General features: G+C 42.4%; 1 protein-coding gene across 1 annotated transcript; it reads right to left on the reverse strand.

Annotated features, from left to right (window-relative positions):
- Positions 1 to 60: 60 nt before the first annotated feature.
- On the reverse strand, positions 61 to 18,959 carry PPM1G (protein phosphatase, Mg2+/Mn2+ dependent 1G). Its single transcript, XM_035000792.1, has 10 exons — positions 18,638 to 18,959; positions 5,563 to 5,632; positions 4,988 to 5,073; positions 4,534 to 4,666; positions 3,231 to 3,646; positions 2,465 to 2,599; positions 1,892 to 2,126; positions 1,384 to 1,513; positions 991 to 1,093; positions 61 to 670 (listed from the first exon to the last, which is right to left on the reverse strand). Exons 1-10 carry the CDS (start codon positions 18,755 to 18,757, stop codon positions 464 to 466), a joined length of 1,635 nt encoding a protein of 544 aa, XP_034856683.1. The 5' UTR covers positions 18,758 to 18,959; the 3' UTR covers positions 61 to 463.
- Between the last annotated feature and the right edge of the window lie 4,653 nt (positions 18,960 to 23,612).

The following is a 23,612-nucleotide window of genomic DNA, read 5'->3' on the forward strand; positions in this document are numbered from 1 at the left end:
GAGAATTCTCGGGGGGCCGGACAGGACAGCATTATTGAAAAAAGGACACCATTGGCACAATTAGGTTTTGGCCTTTAGTCTGAAAAAGTGTTGATTGAAAGTGTACAACAGAGAGCGGGTGCAAGCGGCTGGGGGCCATGGAGCCGCCAATAAAAAAGAATGTCCTTAAATAAAGTTCACAGAGTAAAAACCAGAACCGCCAGTCTTCCCTCCAACACAACAGAGCACAGGCACAGAACCGGTGATGAGCCCCAAGGAGCAAGGAGGAGGCTGGGGAAGACAGCAGAGGCTCCCAGGCTGCTGTGTGGAGGGAGAGCCCTCTTTGGAATGGGCTGAGTAAAGCCACCCAGCTCCCCCTGCACACCTCATAACCACTGCTAAGGCTAAAGGAAAAAGACAAAACTCAGTCTCAGGTCCAGAGGGCTCAGAAAACAGTCTAGGTGGGCAGGGGTCTGGACAACCATTAGTCCCGCTTGGCCTTCTTCTTATTGTCACTGTTGCCATTTTCTTCAGCCCCCTCAGAAGAGAGCACCTCCTCCAGTTTCCGCTTGCCACTCTCTGGCTGAAGCTCTGCTGTGTTTCGGGGCTTGAAGCAAATGATGATGCAGGTCATGTTGTCACACCCTGTACCGTCCCCAGAAGTGTCTGGTGCCAGGCACTGATCCAGCAGCTACAAAAGGGACAAGGTAGGTAGCTCAGCTTCAGGGTTTGAACACCTTCCTAGGAACCTAAACTCCCAGAAGAGGGCTGACCCTGCTGAGACAGTGGCAGAAGGAGGGGAACAGGCAACAGACGTCACAGAACAGCCCGCTTGCTAGTGCATAAGGCATGAGAATAAGGCAGGGAAATGAAGGAAATGGAACTTTCTAGTCAGGTTTGGCATCTATCAGTAATTACTGACACTTCCCAGCTCTGGTCTTAGCTCAGGTCAAAAGACAAAACCTTGGCTATGCAAACCAGATGCCCTCTCTCCTCTACCCAGGCACTCACCTCTTCCACGATGGATGACAATAACCGAAGCTCCCCATTTTCATCACGCTGGCTGATTTTTGATTGAATAAAGTCTATAACTTCCTGGCTGCTCATCACATTCCTGAGGTCAAAAACAATACTCTTCTTTAGTCCCACCAAGGCAAAAGAGAGGAATGTAGAGAGAGGTGATAGCCCCCAAGACCAATGTAAACACCTATGGAGATTGTCCTTTGCTCTGCCTTAGGCTTGGGGGTTTTGACACCAAGATGTCTGCCTAGGCTCTAATCCTAGCAGTTTGAGAAAAGTACTGAATGCAGCCATCAGAGGGATTAAAAAGCCAAACCAGCTCAGAACCCTACAAGTAATGCTGCAATAAAAAAGGGAATTTTAGGGCATTCCACTGGTGCTCACCATATGCCATCACAGGCAATGACCATGAATTCGTGGTCGTCAGTGAGAGTCAGCACCTTGATGTCAGGAAGGGCTGATATCATCTGTTCCTCAGGTGGCAAGTTCTTATTTCTCTTGTAGAAGTGGTCTCCTGAAGTAAAGGAATGGTTGAAGAGTATTTTAAGCACTCCGCAAAGACTTGTGCTCGAGGCTGGTTGAGCCTTGCCATTCATTTCCCTTCTTTACAAAATTCCATAATCTAAGTGAATGGAAAACTGAGTTCTGGTTTTTCTAGTTTCAGCCCTATCTTCAGGTTGCTAAACCTTAGGTAGGTCACTACCTTTTTTAATCATCCAAAAATGACAGCTATCTTACCTATCTCATGGACACATTTTACAGACAAAGGTCATAGATACCAAAGGACTTAGAAAAAGGTACAAGGGCCTATTAAGATTAAAGTTTGCTACCAGGTAGTCTGGAAGAGAGAATAAGACCCCAGAAGTCTTCCCCACACTTTCCTAGCACTTACCAATGGCTCTGGAGAGGTTGAGGCCCCCGTTGACTCGCCCATCCATGGTGACCTTGCCACCAGCATTCTTGATGCGTGCTAGCTCCACTTCATCCTCCGGTTTGTGGTCATAGGACATATCCAAAGCTTTGCCAGCCTCGGACACCACACAACGAGAGTCTCCTGCATTGGCTACAATCAGCTGCTTCCCTCGTATCAGAGCCACCACCGCTGTTGTACCGCTGTCAGAGCCAGGCTTAAGAGGAAGAAAGGGAGCATCATGGGAGCTTCCGGACATAAGCTCCTCATTGGTGCTCCCCTGACCATTTGCTTATGCTTTCTCTCTCACTGGGACCACCAAAAGAGCTTTAACAGGAGAGGCATGGATTTAATCTTTCCAAAGACTAGAGCATGCTCTCTTTCTATTCTGCGCTAACTGTATCCTAAAGACCTAGTTCCCCTTGTAGCATAAATGCCCCCATAACCAGGACTTCAGTACTAAGGCAGCAAGGAGATTCCCTGTCCCCAAATCACAATCAGGGAATCACATGTGCCTCTTGGCTTTTCCAGACTCACTGCTCCTTCCCTACATACCTCCTCCTTGCCTTCCATGCCCGGTACCATCATCTCCTCTTCTTCCTCGTCCTCTTCAGCCTCCTCAGTGTCATCTTCATCCTCCTCATTCTCTGCCTCTTCGCTGCTGTAGCCATCCTCTTCCTCACTGCATTCCTGCCAGAGGGATGATCCCAGGCTGCTGAGACTGGGATGACCCCCTGCCCCCCTCCCCCCAACTCACACTCAGAACCAAGAGGCCCTGACTGAACACAGATTCTGAGAGCACTGAAAGATACAACTATATGATCATGATAGAAAAATCTAGGGGAGGGGAGAAGGCTAGATGGGTATAACTACTATCCTTCCAGGCAACACAGCCAGATAATAAGTGGCCCAGAGAAGGAGATACCCAAATATCCAAAGTAACAACCACCACCCTCTTGTTCTCCCTCTGGGAGACAGACTCTGAAAGGCTAGAACTAGATCTATTTGTTATAGTACCAACAAAGGAAGAGGTTCGAAGGCTAATGGTTCCTATGTTGGTGAAAATAATGAATTCAAGAAAATCTTGGAATATAGTAGGTCTTGGGGGCTGATCTAAAAATAGAAGAAGGCGGGGTATCTGGTTGGCTTAGTCGGGACAGCATGCGACTCTTGATCTTGGAGTCTTGAGTTCAAGCCCCATGTTGGGTGTAGAAATTACTTTAAAAAAAAAAATAGAAGGAAAAGAGCCAACAGCTATGCATGGTGACCAAACAGGCCCTCTCTGCAGACTCAGCATCTGTCTGCTCCCACAAGCCCTTACCTCACTGTCTTCCTCTTCCTCCTCTGCCTCATCTGACTCATCCTCACTGTCCTCAAAGAACTTGGACTTAGCAACTCGAGGCAGCTTGTCAGAGGCTGAAGAGCAGGAAGGCCCAGCCTCACCAGTGGGAGTGCCAGGCTCACCACCTTGGCCTGCCTCAGTCCCACGTTCTGAGTTGGAGGAAAGGCCTGTGTGGGCCTTGGCTGTGGGACCATTTTCCTCTGAAGAAGCTTCCCTAGATGGGTCCTCAGGTCCTGCCTCCCCGTTGAGACCCTGGGACCCTGGTTCCTCGCCTGTCCCAGCTCCAGATTTGCTGTGGGGAGCACCCTTGTGACAGTTCTGCCCGTAGCGTGTCAGCAGCTCTTCAATAGTCATGGTGGCCTCTTCATGCAGCAGTGCAGCCTCCTCATTGTCCACTGCAGGGAAGAGGCTGAATCAGCACCCCCACCCCAGACTCTTCATGGGATCAGCCCCCCTTCCCACTTCCACAACCCTTGCAGGTAGAATTTCAACTTCCCCACCACCGCCCACTCCTAAGGCTCCTATCAAGCTTCCTATCAAGTCTCAGAACACCCCTTTGCTTCCTTCTCGAGTAATACCTGCTGCATAGACTTCCTTTGGTCTTGGTCTTTCACCCTATTCTTAGTCAAAGGAATACTAGTTCTTTTATCACCTCTCATTTTTGATTGATAAGTTGGAAACCTCATTATGGCTAAGGACCCAGGAAGCCCACAATGCTAGTTTTAGGCCTACAGCCCAGGCTTAATGACAGTTCCAAGTCTTAAAAAAAAAAAGGTCACATAAACATTAACAGGAACCAGAGAGACCCCATCACAATGACAATAGATAATATATAAAAAAATGCTTACAACTATGGACACTAGGTACAAAGGTTAATTCTTTCTCCTTTCATAACCTCATGTAGTATAGGAGAACATAGGGTTCTTTAATGTGAGGACTCCCCAAGTCCCTAAGAAGTCATCCTCTCTTAGAATTGACACATAATATATATTAAAGAAGAGTTCTTTAAAATGCTGATTTCTGGGGCGCCTGGGTGGCTCAGTCGTTAAGCGGCTGCCTTTGGCTCAGGTCATGGTCCCAGGGTCCTGGGATCGAGCCCCGCATCAGGCTTCCTGCTCAGCGGGAAGCCTGCTTCTCCCTCTCCCACTCCCCCTGCTTGTGTTCCTGCTCACTATCTCTCTCTCTCTTTCAAATAAATAAATAAATAAATAAATAAATCTTTAATAAATAAATAAATAAATAAAATGCTGATTTCCTCTCAAACAAGGGATGCCACACTCACCATCATCTTCATCAGCTACTTTTTCTTTTTCATCCTCATCCTCGGTGGGTCGCCCTGCAATTTGTGCCAGCTCCTTAATGACTTCCTCAGTGGTCAGTTTGGCATCAATAGCCAAGAAGGCATCTTCTAATGCCTGTATATAAGCCAAATAGTATGAAGCAAGTTGAAAAAGTACAGTGGGTACAACATGAATTGCCTATATACAACCTGGGTACAAAGATGGCATGCAAATTATAGTGTGGTCCACCATACAAGGAGACACTCTCATATAAATAAAAAACAGTTCAGAGACCTGAGATTAATGAAGCAGCTCTAAAAACATCCAAGTGGAAATAGAATTCTTTAAGAAATGCAATAAGCAGCAGCTTACTGGCAACAAGACAGAAAAAGCCAAGGACTAGAAAACAAGGGAAAGCCTACAGAAGTAGAGAAGGAGCATTACGAAAAGACAGACCTTTTGTAGCTTGCCTTCTTTGTAGGCCTTCTGATCTTTGATGATATCAGGAAGATATTTGGCACAGTACAAGGCAACTTCCTCCCCTAGAAGAAACGTAAGGTCACCCAGAGCACTGCTTCCCACATATAAAGTGAAATAATATTTATATGCCTTACTGGAGTGAACCCCAAGGGTCGAGGAAATAACTATTTTATACAACTGAAACCTATCTGAAAGATAATTGTTTAGGAAGTTCTGATCCACAAAATAGATTTCACCATCAACTTTCGCAGTGCTAAATTAATATACCTTTTTTGCTTTTCTCACCTGTATACTTAGTTCTCAGTGGAAAAAAAATAAATTCTAATACAGGAAGAGGCTTTTTGGATTAAAACAAGACCTGGTGAGATTATGAACCAATACAATATCCTGTTAGGAAGGTAGAATGGCAAAATAGAGAAAACAGCACTGGGAAGGAAATGATATCTTAGGACCAGAACCTTGGAAAGGAAAAGAACAAAGGACCTGTTCTTGCCCCCTAAAGTCTGGAACTGGAGTTCAAGAATGTCACCAATATGATCCGCTAAAGTTACCTCCATGTCCATCATAGACAGAAAACATGGCTGTCTCACTGTCCAGCTCAGGAATACAGTTGTGAGCATCCTAGGAAAAAGAGAACATAATTAGCATTTCTGAAGGTCAAAGGATGTTCTTCCTTGTGCACCTCAGGTCGTGAGGATCGCCTTCACGCCTTAACCTCACTAACCCTTCCCTGGCTGACCTACATGGCCTAGAAATAAGAAAGGAAAATGGGATGATAAAATAAGAAAAGTAGTACAGGGGAGGGAGAAAGGAAAGGGGCCAGGGGAGGGAAGTAGGGGAGGAAAGAAAGGGGGGAGGGTGGAAGGGAGAGAGATGAATCAGGTCACTACCTCTGCAGTCTAGCAGCCTCAGCCTAGGAGATCTCAGTCCAGATGGCAGAATGTTTGGCTGTTGGAACTCTAGACCTGACCTTTTGGATTTGTGGCAACTATGGGAAGAACCAGAATAAAGGATCTTTAAAGTCACTTCCAGACTCATTCTATGAATCAGTGAACTTCAAGGAAAAAAATGTTAGGGAAGATAGCAAAGAGAGACCTGAGGGCATTACCAGCCTGACAAGTTTCTAGGAGAATCCTAAAACAACATAAGTGAAAGGACTAAAATTTGTGGAACTATATACACTTATACCACTACTTCCCCAAAGCACCATCTAACAAACCAATTATTCCCCTCTTCTCTCAAAGTTTAACTCACTCAATAAGTTACCCTCAGGCTAGGCAGAGGATATATTTACAAAAGAATCTTCCCAACAAATACTGTTATTAAACTACACTGTGTTCAGTATTTGTTAACTGGAATTTCCAATGCCCCATGTAATCAGCCTTCCCACCTCCTACCCCCGCTGGAAAGAAGAGATCATTCATTGCTGATGGCATTAGCACACCTGAAGAGAAGTCTGCAATGGTCCTGCTGCAACAACACTGCGGTTTCAAGGCTGGGCTTGATCAAATTCTTCTAATAATAAAACTCTGCCACCCCGAACAAATATTCCGGGCTATGCCATAATTCAGGCCAAGATGCTGAACCCAGGTGAGACTGTGCTGCAGCTTCCTCTGCCCCATCTTAGAACACAACGCCACCTCCCTGTCAGGTACTTTCTACAGACAAAAAGAATATAATCAGCTATTTACTTTGATTGATTATCTTTGTGAAAGTTAATGGTTCTCCTTCCTCTTTCAGGCATTTAAACTTTTCTAGCTGTATCACTACTCAGGAAATCAGTGCAGTGGTTCTTCTGTTGTCCCTGCAATAAGACTATGCTTTCATTATACAAATCTAGAAAACAAAAGCTATTTTAAGGTAGTAAACGAGAGAACGGAAAAATAACTATTTTGTATTTCCCTCTCATTGATTCCCGGAGAAAGTGTCCCAGAATCTAATGGGCTGCATGAAAGGCCCTCAATAGCCTATCTAACAAAGCTGTCAACAACCACCTCTAAGCCTCATCCCCAGGACCCGGAGAGCACCAGAGACCAAAGGTCATCTTCTCCCTCTTCCAATCGCTCCACCACCAGCCACACTGGCCTCCCTTCCCTCAGAGCCAGGGTTAGTTGACCTTACTGGACCTACCTCTCCTCTTTCTGCACCTTTTGGCCTGCCTTTATGACTATCTATTGCCTCAGCATCCTCCACCAGTGGTTCTCAGACTTTAATGTGCCTAAGAATTCATTTGTTATTCCTTCACCAAATATCTGAGTATCCATTATGTTCCAGGATCAGTTCTGGGTGTTTGGTAATATCAGTGAATAAAATGAAGACCTGTGCTTCATAAAAAAAACTTACATTCTCACAAGGAATATACACAATAAACACAATAAATAGTTAAATCATATAGCATGATGATATAACTCCTATAGAAAGATGATGGTGCTATGGAATAAAGGAAAGGTAGAACAGGACTGAGCTGGATTACAGAAAAATGGCGGGAGAACTGAATCGGCATGGGACAGTGTGATACAGGCTTGCTAAGGCCATAAGCAACTGTACCTCAGCGGTCACTACCTAAGTCATGCTGTATCTAATTAGTATCAACAAAACAGTTGTGTCATATTAATGTTGATTTTAATTCTGTTAATTTTGTAGTGTGGTTTGTTGGCATTGAATTTATGCCCAGTTCTGTTTGTACTCATTTAAGTAACAAATTAAAATTGTTTTAGTGAATTCTGGAGTTCCACAAGTATTGCTCTCCTTAAAAAAAAAAAAAAAAAAAAAAATCCATGGAAGAGCTCCAAGATATTTTGTTAAATAAGGAAAGCAAAGTGCAGAAGGAAAGCAAAGTACAGAATGACATATTTAGTAAGCTGCTTTTGTGTAAGAAGAGGGAGCACAGGAATAGATATTTGTCTTTTCACACTGTAATACTACATGGATACACAGAAAACTAAAGAAAAGCAGTTAACTGTAGGGGGAGCAGGAGGGTACAGAGGGATGGGAGCAAGATGAGCCATTGGAATGTTTATTTTTTTCAAAAGTAAATTAGATTTTTTTTAAAGATTTTATTTATTTATTTGACAGAGAGAGACACAGCGAGAGAGGGAACACAAGCAGGGGGAGTGGGAGAGGGAGAAGCAGGCTTCCCGCTGAGCAGGGAGCCCGATGGGGGGCTCGATCCCAGGACCCTGAGATCATGACCTGAGCCGAAGGCAGATGCTTAACAACTGAGCCACCCAGGCGCCCCTAAATTAGATATTTTTAAAAGACTCAGTGTAAAACTAAAATTTGAGAAATTGGTCCAACTAATTCCACTTTTTGATAGGGGAGGGAAGAGCAGTCTACTTGTCCACTCCTTCCCAGTGGAACAGGTCAATCATTCTCTGCCCTGCAATATGCCACTCTAAATCACAGCCGTACCATCTCTTTTGAACCCACACCGATACTCAAACCATCTTTTTTTGTGTTCCTCACAAAAGCATGTGAAGCAGATCTAGCTTCATATGAACATATGAAAAAAGAGCAATCAAAGAAATGAATATTAAAAACAAGGAAATATCCTTTTGTGCAAATTAGAATGAAAAAGATTAATAATAACTAGTGATAGTAAGAGTGAAGTAAAAACACATTCTCATAGCCTGACCAACAAGAATATAAATTAGTATAGCCTTCCTGGAGCACAATTTGGTAATATGTATAAAAATTTCAAATGTGCATGCCCTTTGATCTACTAATTGGACTTCCAAAAGTTTATTTTATGAAAGTAGTACAAAGGTACAAAGAAAGACAATGGTACAAGGATACGTATAAGAATGTTCACTATAGCATTTATAATAAAAAACAATTATGAACATCCAAATTTCCATGAAGAAATTAGATTACAAGTGGTACATCCCTCCAATAGAATGCAGCTATTAGAAATGAATATGTGGGGGGTGGCTCAGTTAAACATCTGCCTTTGGCTCAGGTCATGATCTCAGGGTCCTCAGGGTCCTGGGATCGAGGCTCCCTGCTCAGTGGGGAATCTGTTTCTCCCTCTCCCTCTGCCCTTGCCCCTGCTCATGTCCCCCACCCCCGCCTCTCTCAAATAAATAAAATCTTTAAAAAAATAAAAAGTAAAAAAAGAATGAATGTGTTCATTTGGAAATGTGTTCACAATATAAGTGATAAAAGGAGAAAAAAAATAAAAAGCACCTCTATATACTGTATATATATGCTAGAAGTCTGGGTGGAGAGTAAGAGTTGGATAACAATTATTTTCTATTTTTTAACTTTAAAAATTTTTGTACAATATGCCATATTGTTCTGGTTTGAATGATAAGGATGACAAAATGAACCTATGAACTGTCCTAAAGTGGCCATGCTACGATATACTACAGGATTTCTGGCCAGCTATTTCTTGGTGTGCCTCCATTTTCTCTTCTATAATATGGAATAAGAATAGCTACCTTAGTTACCCTTATCACAGAACTGTGATGCAATAGTTGCAAAAGATGTAAAACTCCTTTTAAACTGGAATTTAATAATAAATATTCTGTTCTGAAATTCAGCACCTACCTCACATTTTTCTTCTCTATTCTTACTCTCAAAGAGGAATGCCTACCATAAAGATTCATCTTATACCTTGAGGTCTCAGTTCCTAGAACTACTCCACATTACCTTCTCTTCCACTTCCTGGTAAGGCTCTGGATCTGGATCTATTTTATCACTTGGAACTGTTCTACCTTCTCTAAGTACTTTAGTTTCCCCCTTTGCATCTCTGTTCAGAGCCTCCCTACCTTTACCCTTGCTTTTCTTTCTCTCTGACCTTTCTGAGCCAGAGCCAAGTATTTCAACACTGTCTCTTAGCAATCTAGAAAAACTCATCCAACCTTGTATAACCCGACCAACTGCTTTCTTTACCCCTGAATCAGAGTCACTAAGTATTGCTAGTCATAAAATGTCATGAAATCATGTTGATTGTGCACCCTAATTCCATTCAGCATTTTGTTTTCACATGTTCTGCATTGACGCTTAAATATATTAACCACAGTCAGTCACAAACCTTTCCCACACTGTTCAAGTTCTCAATGCTTTTTTTTTTTTTTAAGATTTTATTTATTTTTTGACAGAGAGAGACACAGCGAGAGAGGGAACACAAGCAGGGGGAGTGGGAGAGGGAGAAGCAGGCTTCCCGCAGAGCAGGGAGCCCGATGAGGGGCTCGATCCCACCTGAGCCAAAGGCAGACACCCAACAACTGAGCCACCCAGGAGCCCTCTCAATGCTCTTCTTTCACTCTTAGCAGATGAGCTAACCTCTTGCTTTACTTAGATCAAGGTCATATTTCAAGAACTACCTCATCTCTATTCTACCTCAAAATTTCTCTATAGCTTTACCTAACCTCTCCACTTCTGCCTCTAAAGCATTGTTTCTCCTCTTCTTTTAATTCAATGAAGCCTGTACTGAACCATTTATTGGAAACTGGTTAAAATTATTTCCTCCCTTCTTAGATTTATATTTCCTCTTAAACTTCTAATCTCAAAACATTTTCCTTCAAGATCTTACTTCACAGAGCAGGCAATAACCATAATAGCAACCCAAATAGTCATTTTGCAGGCTTCATTTTTTCCCAAATACTGTACATAATTAAATAGTGAAAAACATGTCAGCTTTCTTGAAAGTTCTCTTTGGTTCTGTGATGTTCCAATTGCCTGTTTCTATAGGATGTCCCTTCACTTCAAACTTAACATATATAAACAGAACCTCAGCAGTCTTCAAAAAAATCAGAACTTCCGTACAGGTCTTATTTCTGTTCATGGAATCTTAACTTTCCTAGGCAACACTTAATACCAGTCCACCTTGACTTCCTGGCTCTCTTCTACCATCCAATCACCAAATCCTACTAAGTTTTCCTTTATAACTTTGTCCTTGGATTACTTTACTCTTAATAGCATTTTATCTCCTTCCTGCTTCTACTCTCTGCCCTTGTAATCCAGCCTACATACATTCAGATGCCAGATTATCCTTCCTAACATAACACTTTATTGCTAAAAGCTTTGATGGCTTCTACTGGATATAAGATTAATTCTGCACAATTTACAGGCAATTTAAGCACTCAATCATCATTCCTACCCATTTCTATAACCTGATCTCTTAATTTTCATACCATTCCCCCAAATAAACTACTCCACTCTTGACACTGACCACCGCACCGTGCGAAGTAGTAAGCAAGCCTCAAAGTCTTTCCTCCTATCCCTCCCTCCATATTTTTCTTCTTCTCCTTCCACTTTCCTCCTCTCCTTTTGTCCCCATTTATACTCTCTCCTTAAGGTCCAGTTAGTCTCACCACCTCCAAGAGATCTTTCTCAATCACACCAATACTCTATGATCATTCCTCTCTCTAAACTATTAATATTTACTGTCTTTACCAATAATATGGTTACTCAGTATATACTATCTTGTATTGTTATCCAGCATTCCGTGGGGGAAAAGAGAGTCTTAGGTCCAAAACTATATTGTAAACCAGCTCAAAAGCAAAGACCATCTTAAATTTCTTCACAGCTTTGAGGCCTAAAACTATGTTCTGCAACATAGTAGGACTTCCATGTTTATTTATGATGGTGAGTTCCCAGCTGCCTCAGGACAAATACCTCATGGATGCCTCCTCCTTCATTTCCTACCCTAAACCTAAAGATGTATCATAACACAGTAACAGCTGACAGTCTGAAGGAGATGACTCAGAATACACAGGTCACCTGAGTCAGGGCCCTTAGGCTTTGCCTTACTTAAAATCATGTATCATACAGAACCTTCTGATCTTCTAGGCAACCAATGGATCTGTATTAATAAAATCCTCGTTATCCTGCCTGATGTCAATCTCCTAAGGTTATAAATACAACCACAAATGTTCCTGTGTTACTGGATGATCAACCATTTACATTTATATACATAAATTTATCTAAATCTTTACAAACCAAGACAAAAAGTTTGAAGGTAGTTGGGAAGGGAACTACATTTTTGGTTTTAAAAAGTCATGTATTACTATCTTTTAAAATTACATGCATATATTACTTCAATGCTACAGAGTATTTTGTGTTTCCCAAAATCCATATGTTGAAATGTAATCCCCAAATAGATTAATGAAACCTTGGTCATGAGGTTTGTATCACTGAGGTTTTTAGACTGAGTTATGCAGGTAAGTGCACTTTTATTAGGTAATCTACACTGTTTGGTAGATAAATTCCATTTCTGGGAATTGTGTGGGAATGTTTCCATGTTCCCAACTATGTTGAGAACTGGAAAAAACACAGGTTCTAGCTTGGTCAATCAGTTGGGTTTTGTAAATACTTGTATGTGGGAAGGCATTGTTGTCTCTTTGTGAAAATAAAAATCCACGCCTGGAAGTGTAAAAAAAAAAAAAATGTAATCCCCAACATGATACTATTTGGAGGTGGGTGTTTGGGCGGTAATTAGGTCATGAATGAGATTATGCCCTTACAAAAGAGACCCCAAAGAGCTCCCTTGCCTTGAAGATAGAGCTAGAAGGCAGACATCTATGAACCAGAAAGTGGGCCCTCAGCAGACACCTTAGTCTCGGACTTAGCAGCAGGGTCTTGAAGATATATTTTTATACCCATGTTCACAGCAACTTTATCCACAATACACAAAAGGAAGAAACAACCTAAGTGTCCATCAACAGATGAATGGGTAAACAAAATGTGGTATATTGATACAATGGATACTATTCAGCCTTAAAAAGGAAGGAAATTCTGATACATGCTATAACATGGATGAACCTTGAGGATATTATGAAGTGAAAGAAGTCAGTCACAAAATGACAAATGTGTCTTTCTATGAAGTACCTAGGGTAGTCAAATTCATAGAAACAGGAAGTAGAATGGTTTCCAGGGGCCGGGGGCAGAGGGCAGGCGGAATGGGGAGCTGTTTAACTGGGATAGTTTCAATTTTGCAAGATGAAAATACTTCTGGCAATTGGTCGCCCAACAGTGTGAATGTACTTAACAGTACTGAGCTGTACATTTTAAAATGGTGAAGATGGTAGATTTTATGTTATATATATTTTACCACAACTTAACATAAAATAATTAAAACACACACACACACACAAAACCTCCCACAAAGAATAGCCCAGTCTGATGGCTTCACTGGTAAATTTTACCAAATATTTTTAAAAGAATAACACCAATTCTTCACAAACTCTTCCAATGTATAGAAGAGGAAGCAACATTTCCCAACTGATTCTGAGGCCAATATTATCCTGATACCAAAACTACAGACTTAATATTGTTAAAGATAGCAACACTCAACTGGATCTACAGATTTAGCACAATCCCTATCAAAATTCCAAGTGTCTTTTGCACAGAAATTGACAAGCTGATCCCAAATTCATATGGAAATGCAAGGGACCCAGAAAAGAAAAAAAGAAAAAGAACAAAGTTGGAAAACTCACACTTCCTAACTTTCAAAACTTACCACAAAGCTAATGGTCATCAAGACAGTGTGGTACTGGCATGGCCATAAGTATACAGATCAATGGAATGGAATGAGTCCAGAAATAAACCCTCATTATTTATAGTCAAATGATCTTAACAATGATACCAAGATAATTCAGTGAGGGAAAAGAATAGGCTTTTCAACAAATGGTGCTGGGACAAGTAGATATCCACATACAAAACTGAGAAATTGGATCTCTTCCTTACACCATTCACAAAAATTAACCCACAATGGATTTAAGAGCTAAAACTATAAAACTCTTAATAGAGAAACTGGACTTCATCAAAATTAAAAATGTTTGTGCTTCAAAGGATACTAACAAGAAAACAAAAAGGCACCCCAAAGAATAGGGGAAAATATTTGCAAATCCTATCTGATAAAGGACTTGTATCCAAAATATATAAAGAACTCTTACATCTCAAAAAAAAAAAAAAAAAGACAACCCAACACAAACAGACAAAAGATCTAAACAGACATTTCTCCAAAGATCTGTAAGTGGAAATTAACACAAGAAAAGATGCTCAAACATCATAAGCTACCAGGGAAATACAATCAAAACCACAATGAGATACCATTTCACACCCACTAAAAGGGTTATAATAAAAAGATAACAAGTGTAGGGAGGCTTAGAGAAACTGACACCCTCACATATTGCTGGTAAAAATGCAAAATGGTGTGACCACTTTGGAAAACAGGCAGCTCCTCAAAATGTTAAACATGGAGTTACTATATGACCCAGCAATTCCACTCCTACAATATAGTCAAGAGAAGTAAAAGCTTATTTCCACATAAAATTTTATAAATGTATGTTCTTAGCATCATTATTCATCATGGCCAAAATGTGGAAATCTAAATATCCATTAACTGATGAATGGATAAACAAAATATCCATAAAATGGAATATTATTTGGCCATCAAAAAGAATTCATGCTACAACATGAATGACTCTTAGAAATATTGTTTAGAGGGGTGCCTGGGTGGCTCAGTCAGTTAAGCCTCTGCCTTCCATATAGGTCATGATCTTGGAGTCCTGGATTGAACCCCATGTCGGGCTCCCTGCTCAGCAGGAAATCTGCTTCTCCTTCTCCCTCTATCCTCCTATCCTGTCGTGCTCGCTTGCTCGCTCTCTAATAAATAAAATCTTAAAAAAAAAAAAAAGGAAATATTGTTTAGTAAAAGGCAGACATAAAAGCTGACATTTTTATAATTCCATTTTTATGAAATGTTAAAAATAGGTAAATCCATAGAGATAAAATATAAATTGGTGGTTGCAAGGTGTTAGAGGAGGGGAGATAGGGAGTGACTGGTAATGGTTACAAGTTTTCTTCTTGAGTGATAAAGCTGTTCTAAAATCAATAGTGGTGATGGTTGTACAACTCTGTGAATATATTAACCACTGAAATGTATGCTTTAAATGGATACGGTATATGAACTATATCTCAATAAAATTGTTTAGTAAGAAATCTGTATATACATTTTTAGGTACTACATATAATTAAAAGTTGATAGACTCCATCTTTGAACAGGATCTAAAGGGAAACAGAAAACAACTCCACTGAAATCAGTACTCAGTTTAAAGCATGTCATTATATATCAGCGATGCTTTAAGATCAGTTCTAAAGATTTATGCTTTCAGACAGCATAATTTTAAAAATAGCTTACAATGGCAAGAACCACTAACCAGACCTGTTAAACTTCTATACTCAAATTCAAAGTACAGTTCCTTACCTTACCTCTCAAAGTACAATTCCAAGATGATAACCCAATAGAGGGTTGGGGAGGAGAAGTAGTAGTAACATCTGCTATAGGATTGGGCAATAGAAATAATTTATGTAAAATATTCTTGAAATCGTAAGGAATAAATTTTGATTTTAACTTCCAGTTGCTTAAGAACTTATAAAGGAAGAGCATAATAGAAAACAATTTCTCCATATTCATGGATATACATTTGGTATCATTTCGTACTATCTCTGAATTGTGACTAGGTACTGCATGCTTATCAAATGAAAAGAATGCCCTTTTATAGAAGTTGCTTAACTGCATCCTAGACAAAGGAATTTTGATCTGGTTCAGTAAGTAAAAAGTGCTTTAAGATCTAGAGATGAGGCATTAATCTGAGGATCGGACAATAAATGCTCTTCAGCCTTCAGACACCCTCTCTTAAGCTTGTAGTATCCCATTTTATATTTTGCTCCATTAACATAATGATTGAAATTGTCATGTAGGTATCTTAAGAATTTTCTGCTTAACATTATCTACATTCAATTCTAGATGAACCTCTATGACCACGGATAAGCCAGCTTCTATATGGCAGTAAACAGCTAGCCTACTCAAAAGTATACTCTTGGTATTGATCCTGCTTTTTAAAGAAGGCAAATATAATTCATAGAATTAAAAAAAAAAAAAAATCCTAACTCCCCAAAGAAAGCAGTTTTGTCACTTCCAGAGAATCTCATAACCCAAAACTAAAAGTACCCATGTCCCTTTAAGACATCAACAAAAACCATTTTCAGATTGGACTTCTCATTAGCCACCAAAAACTCAAAGCCTTTCCATATGTATTTCTCAGGCACCCTTCCACAACCTACCTGTTAACCCACAAAATACATACCTCAACCAGCTTGAGGGTCCCTCCAAACCATGGAGAAGGAAGAAGGGAAGGGAACATCAACTGTGGTATTTTGTTTACCCCTCCTCAAAACACCCTGGTTCCACAGCAAGAGGGGCTGGAGAGAGGCAGAAAGTATAAAATGCCAGCTATTGATAGTTGCCATCCTTGCCTCAAGAGAAGGGGTAAAATAGTACTCTCTAAGGCTGAATCTCTGCATCCATTAGGATTTTAGCAACCTCTGTAATGTGTATTGGCATCAACTTACCTCAAAGGAATCATTAGGACCAAGCAAATAAGGTCAACAGACTTAATAAATAGGTGGGATTGAGCCCTAAAGGTTAAGAGGAACAGGTGTGTACACTTTCTGAAAAGGTAAGATTCACTCAAGAGCCTACAAGTCATAGTTATTTTCTTGCCATAGCAAAGAAACTAAGTTATACTTTGGAGAGGAAGGAAACAAAGTCAGAAGGGAAAGTACTGATGCAGCAGAAAAGGATCCCAAGCAGGACTTCAAGAGGATTTGATTAAAGATAACCATTCAGACAAAGGTAAACTGAGAAACAGCATAAGAGGAAGATTTTAAAACCCAAACTGGTTACCTCTCAGAAGGAAGATTAGGATCTAAGGAATAGTCTAACAAGATCTCTACAAACCAAACAGCTGATGAAAAAAGTCATTTTCTAATTACCAAAGGAGAAACCAAAAATAAAGGGAAATACCCTGCAGAGAAGCAAACAGAACAGACTCACCGGGCAAACAACTTGGAAAACTAAATATCCAAGCAACTCAAGTTAGTAAAGAAAACTAGAAAAGAAGGGTACCCAAAACCAAACCAAACCAAACCAAACCAAAACAACAACCCTAGAAAAACCATAGCAGAGAAGTAGAAAATAAAGAATGAGAAACCTGAAGGAAAAGCCTTACTGTGAGATGAGTCACCTCAAATCTTACAATATTTATAGAAAATGCCATAGAAATGGACTCTCCAAACTAGCAACTAACCCAAACCCCAGCCTTACATTAAGGTTTTTCTTTTGAAGCTAAATCCAGATATTTCTAACACTCAATTATATTTACCAAGCACCCAGTAAGCTCAATACTGAGCACCCCACTGAAATATGAATGCTATACTTCAGGTTGACACACTATGATAACAGTGTCCAGTCAGTGTCTCGAACAACTTCATCCCACAGATTCTTTCCACCAAGGCACAAGTGTCCTAACCTTTCTGGGCCTCAATTTCCCAGCTATAAAATGCGGGAGCCAAACTAGATGCGATGAACTATAGGATTCCCCTCATTCTTCAAATGTTATACCTAATGACAGAACTGTTTAAAGTCAGCTGTGGGTATAAAATTTGAGTCTGAGAACAAACCATTTAAGTTTATACTGTCATTCCAGAGCTAACCACAGGGAGGAGCGAGGGATTTGAAGAAATTCCCAAGGGAGACAGTAGTATTAGGCTGTTACCTGAAGCCCACCAAGTAGATAAACCCTTAATCCCAGAAATAATTACAGCATTTCCCTGGCCCTTCTGCCTAGATCTCACAACACTCTTCACAAAGACATGTCTTACACACGTCTTTCTCCCTTTCCTTCCTGCACGGTTTTCCCTGTTCTCCCTTGTAGTTTCACATCCATTTTGCCCAATTCTACTTCTTTTTATCCAGAAATTTCCCACCTTTCCCTTTTATCCAGAAAAAATTTTTCTAGAAAAGAAAAATCAATTCTTTATAGGTTAAGTTCTTTATAGGTTATGATGGAATGATCACAAATCAAGGAAACTATAAACCACAAAAGCACAGGCAAATGACAATTGCGGATTAAGTTTTAGAAAAATCCCGAGGAAAAAATATCAAGAATAAAAAAGGAATGATACCGATCGACACAACTGAAGTTTTCCAAAGGTCGTAAAAGGCCCTGAAGAGAATAAAACGACTGACAATTCCTGGAGGTCAGGTCGAGCCTCTGAAATTAACATTCGGTGCCCAGAGCCAAGCAACTAGGTGTTTTAAGAATTTGAAACAGACTGCTTGCCCAGGCTTCCTTTCACTGTCAAACTCCTCGTCCAAAGAGGCCTCTCAGCACATATTTAAGAGGAAAAAAAAAAAAAAGTAGTCATGCCCATCTATTCTCCTCGTCCTCGCGAAAGTAAATGAATAAATAGTCCCTCTTTTCATCCTCACTCCCACACTACACCTCACACCGTTTATGAGCCTGGAGGGCTGGGCTGGCAGGAGAGGATGGCGCGAAGGCACGGGGAGAGGGCGGTCAGTGGGCGGAAGGTGCCTTTCCCCACATGGCCGAGATCTCGCCACCAAACTGGCCACCGGCACACGGTCCCCAGGCACCGGCAGTTCCCTCTCGGCCCCGGGCCCACTCTCGCTGCCGCCCGTCAAACTGCCGCCGCAGCTGCAGCTGCAGGCTCCCGATACGGACCCTTCCCCGGGGATGACCCCATCCCCCCGCTCCCTTTCTCCGTCAGGTTCCCGCCCTGCAGCGGCCCGCCTCTGGGCCTCTCCCGCCTCACCTCCATGGAGACGCGCCAGCCTTGCATGGCGGAGAAGCCGTAGGGCAGCGGCAGCCGCGAGGCGCCGACCCCGTCCCCGGAGCACTTCACCGTGTTGGGCTGGGAGAGGTAGGCACCCATGGCGGCGGCTGGCCGGCGACCTCAGGGGCAGGCAAGCGGGGCGCGACCCGTGCCGGAGCCGGAGCCCCGGGGGCGCGCGCGTGGCAGGAGCGGGCCCGGCTGCACGGCCGACACAAGGTGCCGGTGAAAGGCGCGAGGCCGGCCAGGAGGCGGTAACGGGACGGGAGCAGAGAGGGAGCGGAAGCGGAAACGGCGCCGCTCCAGACCCCGCCCGGCCGGCGCGGCGCGGCACAGCGCGGCGCTGCGGGCAGTCATTTCCTTAGCAACTCGCCCCGCCCGCGGGGACAACGGCCCGCCCAACCGCCGCTCCCGCGAGATTGGCGCGGTCACGCCTACCAACGGCCGCCGCTTGCCTCCCGCGGCCCTGCAAGCGGCTCGCCGTCCGTAGCTGTTCCCCGGCGGTGCCTCGCTCCCCTGCCCTGCCTTCGCTCCCCTACCCCGGCCTCTCGCGTGTTGGTCGAAGCTCTTTTGTGTGGGCCCCGGCGCTCCCGATCCATCTTCCAGTGTATCAGTCCCCTCTCCCCACCGCGCGCTCAGGCTCCGCAAACCCGCCGGATCCGGCTCTATTAAAGTTAACTAATATTTGTTCTCAGCGCACGAAGTACCTGGCCTGGCCTTACGAGAGAGAGTCTTTTTTGACAAAAGAAAATGAAAACCTCAATCTGTAACATCATTCGAGTTAATACAATGCAGAAATGTTTGGCACGGTTTCTGCTGGGTGAGAAGAAATCGAGAGGAGGACGAGCTGTCGCTGGACGTCCTCAGGATGCCCCACAAGTGCATTATGCCTGGGAGAAGAGAATAATGTTACAAGATTGCAGGGGTGAGAAAAGAATGTAAACTGCATTTCGGAGGATTTTTGAGGAAGGTGGCTGGCCTCGTTGCAAAGCGATTTTATTTTATTTTATTTTTTTTTTAAAGATTTTATTTATTTGGTAGAGAGAGACACAGCGAGAGAGGGAACACAAGCAGGGGGAGTGGGAGAGGGAGAAGCAGGCTTCCTGCCGAGCAGGGAGCCCGGTGCGGGGCTCGATCCCAGGACCCTGGGATCAAGACCCGAGCCGAAGGCAGACGCTCAACGACTGAGCCACCCAGGTGCCCCGGAAAGCGATTTTAAGTAGTAATATTAGATAGGGTAGAGATGGTCATAAGCGCCAAGGTGGGTGACTTGGACTTCACTGTTATCCTGGTGTAGCATTTTAGGACTGTTGGTCTAGTCTTTGTGTGCAGAATAGATTGGAGGAAGAAAGTGGAGACTAACTGGTTAAAGGGCTCTTAATCTAAGCATGAGATGAGAAGGGCTGGAACTAAGGTGGTGGCAGTGGGAATAGAGATGAAAAATGAGACAATAAGAAATGAACAGGATATAGTAAGATTGGACTCAGGGAATGGAAGAGAAAGGAGAAATCCTCCAAACTATGAGCAGATTGATTCTTTTAAAATTTAAAGCTAGGGGCGCCTGGGTGGCTCAGTAGGTTAAGCAACTGCCTTCGACTCAGGTCATGATCCCAGGGTCCTGGAATAGAGCCCCAGGAATAGAGCCCCATGTCCGGCTCCTTGCTCAGAAGGGTACCTGCTTCTCCCTCTCCCTCTATCTGCTACTCTGCCTGCTTGTGCTCTCTCTGTCAAATAAATAAAAAAATATTTAAAAATAAAATAAAATTCAAAACTAATTATACTTCCTCCTGCTATTCAGATAGTCCAAATTCCTTAACATAGTTTACCGGACCCTTCATGCTTGAACTAATTCTCACGTATCTCTCCCGCTTTCCATTTCCACTACAACTCAGTGCTTCAGCAGTACATCTTTGGATTCCTCCAAAGCCATGCTTTCTCCTCCTGTGCCTTTACCTATGAAATACATCTCCATACCACCCACCTTCGTCATCCTCCAAGTCTTCTCTAATATCCATATACTAGTTTGGGTTCCCCATTTGTTTGTCTTTCCTAAAGCCTTTACGAAAGGCAAAAACTATCAAACTTAATGATCGTATACCCCAAAATCCCTAGCACAATTCTTGTATGTGCTCAGTATCTTCATTGAATGAATAAATAACACCAAGGTTTTTGACCCTGAATGACAAAAATTGGTAGAGCCATTAACAGAAAATGGTGTGGCATGGGTGGGTGTGTATTTGCTAGTTTGGGGAGAAAATGGTGGATTCCATTTAAGGTGACAACTAGATATCTAAGCATTGAAAAGACTGGATTGAAGTTAGGCTATGAAGGTAGAAGATGTTAGTGAGGCCTGTAAGTCATAATGAACCTAGATGAGATCTCTGTACAGGACAGTGTAACAGGAACATGAAATTACTCAGCCTCTTCCCCCCCTCCCAACAATGGAATGTGACATTGTGGAAAAACCACGAGTTTTGGCATATATTAACCTATGTGGTCTTTCACAAATTGTTATTCTCTCTCAGGCTTTGTTCCTCATGGAAAATAGACACACAATATCTACTTTTTCCAATTGCTTTAAGGATAAGAGGAACTGAATATAAAGTGCTGAGTTTGCATAAATGCTGTATTATTCAACAACATACTACCATTTATTAAGTATCCATGTACACAGGCTAAATATGGGATGCAAATGACATTAAATTATTTGAAATTATTTTACAAAAAAATAGATGATCTGAAACAAAATGAATAATAGACAAGGAAAAAAGTGGAAAAAATATGACTCAAGAAAAAGCAAGGTTGGGGCACCTGGGTAGCTCAGTCAGTTAAGCATCTGCCTTCAGCTCAGGTCATGAGGTCTTGGGCTGGAGCCCCACCACTCCCTGCTTAAGGGGGGAGGGTTGCTTCTCCCTCTGCTGCTCCCCCTGCCTGTGCTCTCTCAAGGCAAGTTCTCTCTCTGTTAAATAAAATCTTAAAAAAAAAAAAAGGCAAGGTACTGGGAAGGCGGCGGTGTCTCAGAGAGGGGAAATGGAGATTGTAAGGGGGCTCAGGGAAAGACATGGGAAAAGAGACAGAGAATATTAAGATTATCCTTTCCCTATCTTTCCCCATTTCCCCCCAAACAAGTAAAATATGATTCCAAGGACACAAAGATTTCATGCTTTGATAGGCAGCAAAAAAAAATTTTAACTGAAAAAGAACCCAAAACATTATATTAGTAGATTGATTTTCCCGAGTCTTTAAACTATGAGCTTCAAAAATGTGACTGATCAAACATAGTCACAGAAGAAGCTCCTGAACATGTACTTTAGGGGCTGGCCCAATGATAAAATGGTCTCTAAAATATATAGCAAGCTGGGGTGCCTGGGTGGCTCGGTCAGTTAAGCAACTGACTTTTTTTTTTTAAGATTTTATTTATTTGACAGACAGCGAGAGAGGGAACACAAGCAGCGGGAGTGGGAGAGGGAGAAGCAGGCTTCCCACAGAGCAGGGAACCTGATGCGGGGCTCCATCCCAGGACTCGGGGATCATGACCTGAGCTGAAGGTAGACAGTTAACAACTGAGCCACACAGGCGCCCCTAAGCGTCTGACTCTTGACTTTGGCTCAGGACATGATCTCAGGGTCATGAGTTCTAGCTCTAAGTGGGGTTCTTTGCTCATCAGGGAGTTTGTTTGAGATTTTCTCTCTCCCTTGGCCCCTCTCCCCTGCTCACGCAGGCATGCCCTCCCCTGCACACTCTAAATAAATAAATAAAATATTTAAAATATGTACCAAGTTTATTCAACAACAAGAGATAAAGGCATGGGATTGGTTTGTTGTACATAGAAAACAACTAAGCATTTGGCAATTCCTACACATATTCACAATTCTAAATCCCAGTATCACCTTTGCTTTATTTTAAAAAATCACTAGATTGCTTGTATTTTCTTAGCTCCCAAATTGGTCAGACATTGAAGATAAACTAACAAATACTAGTCATTTTTTTAAAAAGATTTTATTTATTTGACAGAGAGGGAGAGTACAAGCAAGGGGAGCGACAGGCAGAGGGAGAGGGAGAAGCAGGCTCCAAGCTCAGCCGGGAGCCCAACTCAGGGCTCCATCCCAGGACGCTGGGATCATGCCCTGAGCCGAAGGCAGATGCTTAACCGACTGAACCACCTAGGCACCCCCAAATACTCGTCAACAGTTTTGTGTCTTTTAGCCTCTCATGAGAGAAAGGAGAAAACAGGAGAAGGTAGTTCAAGCCAGTGTTTTCCAAACATGAGAAATTATGAATCATTGAGACATACTTATGCAGGTCCCTAGAGATTCAAGGAACCCCCCCCCTCCCCACCCTGCACCCCACTCCCAAGGCCAAGCAACATTGCCTTGAAATTAAAAGGTTAACTTCAGAGTATAATGTGACACCAGTTCAATTCAAGATCACTCAAAATATAGTGTTAATCCCAATGATCCCAAATCAGCTAACACACTTATATTATAAAACTTAAAGCACAAAGTTTTAAGATGCTCATAGAAAATTCATAGTACCTTGAAAATACAAGACCCCCAGAGGATGGCCAACCACAGATTGAGAAACTCAGTCTGCGGGTGCCTGGGTGGCTCAGTCGTTAAGTGTCTGCCTTCGGCTCAGGTCATGATCCCAGGGTCCTGAGATCGAGTCCCACATCAGGCTCCCTGCTCCGCGGGAAGCCTGCTTCTTCCTCTCCCACTCCCCCTGCTTGTGTTCCTGCTCTCGCTATCAATCTCTCTGTCAAATAAATAAATAAAATCTTAAAAAAAAAAAAAAAGAGAAACTCAACCTGCATATGGAAGATGTTAAGTGAGGAGAGAATGAGAGGAGGGTGAGAAGTTGGGAAGTCAGTCCTTTTGGGCTTCCCTGCCCTCCCCAGGCTTTTCCTAGAGCTCCTAACTCTGTTTTTGACTCTTTATGTACTTCCTTCACATCCTGT

The sequence above is a fragment of the Mirounga leonina genome, unplaced genomic scaffold (assembly GCF_011800145.1).
Source record: "Mirounga leonina isolate KUSES-001 unplaced genomic scaffold, KU_Mleo_1.0 Mir_125, whole genome shotgun sequence".
Taxonomy (NCBI): domain Eukaryota; kingdom Metazoa; phylum Chordata; class Mammalia; order Carnivora; family Phocidae; genus Mirounga; species Mirounga leonina.

What these genes read in the sequence shown, in the direction of transcription:
- PPM1G (XM_035000792.1), bottom strand. Translation starts at nt 18,757, where the DNA reads ATGGGTGCCTACCTCTCCCAGCCCAACACGGTGAAGTGCTCCGGGGAC. An exon ending in AAGAAGGCAAGCTACAAAAG is followed by an intron (nt 4,667 to 4,987) that starts GTCTGTCTTTTC and finishes GCTTATATACAG; the next exon opens with GCATTAGAAGATGCCTTCTT. An exon ending in AGGAAGAGGAAGACAGTGAG is followed by an intron (nt 2,600 to 3,230) that starts GTAAGGGCTTGT and finishes TCCCTCTGGCAG; the next exon opens with GAATGCAGTGAGGAAGAGGA.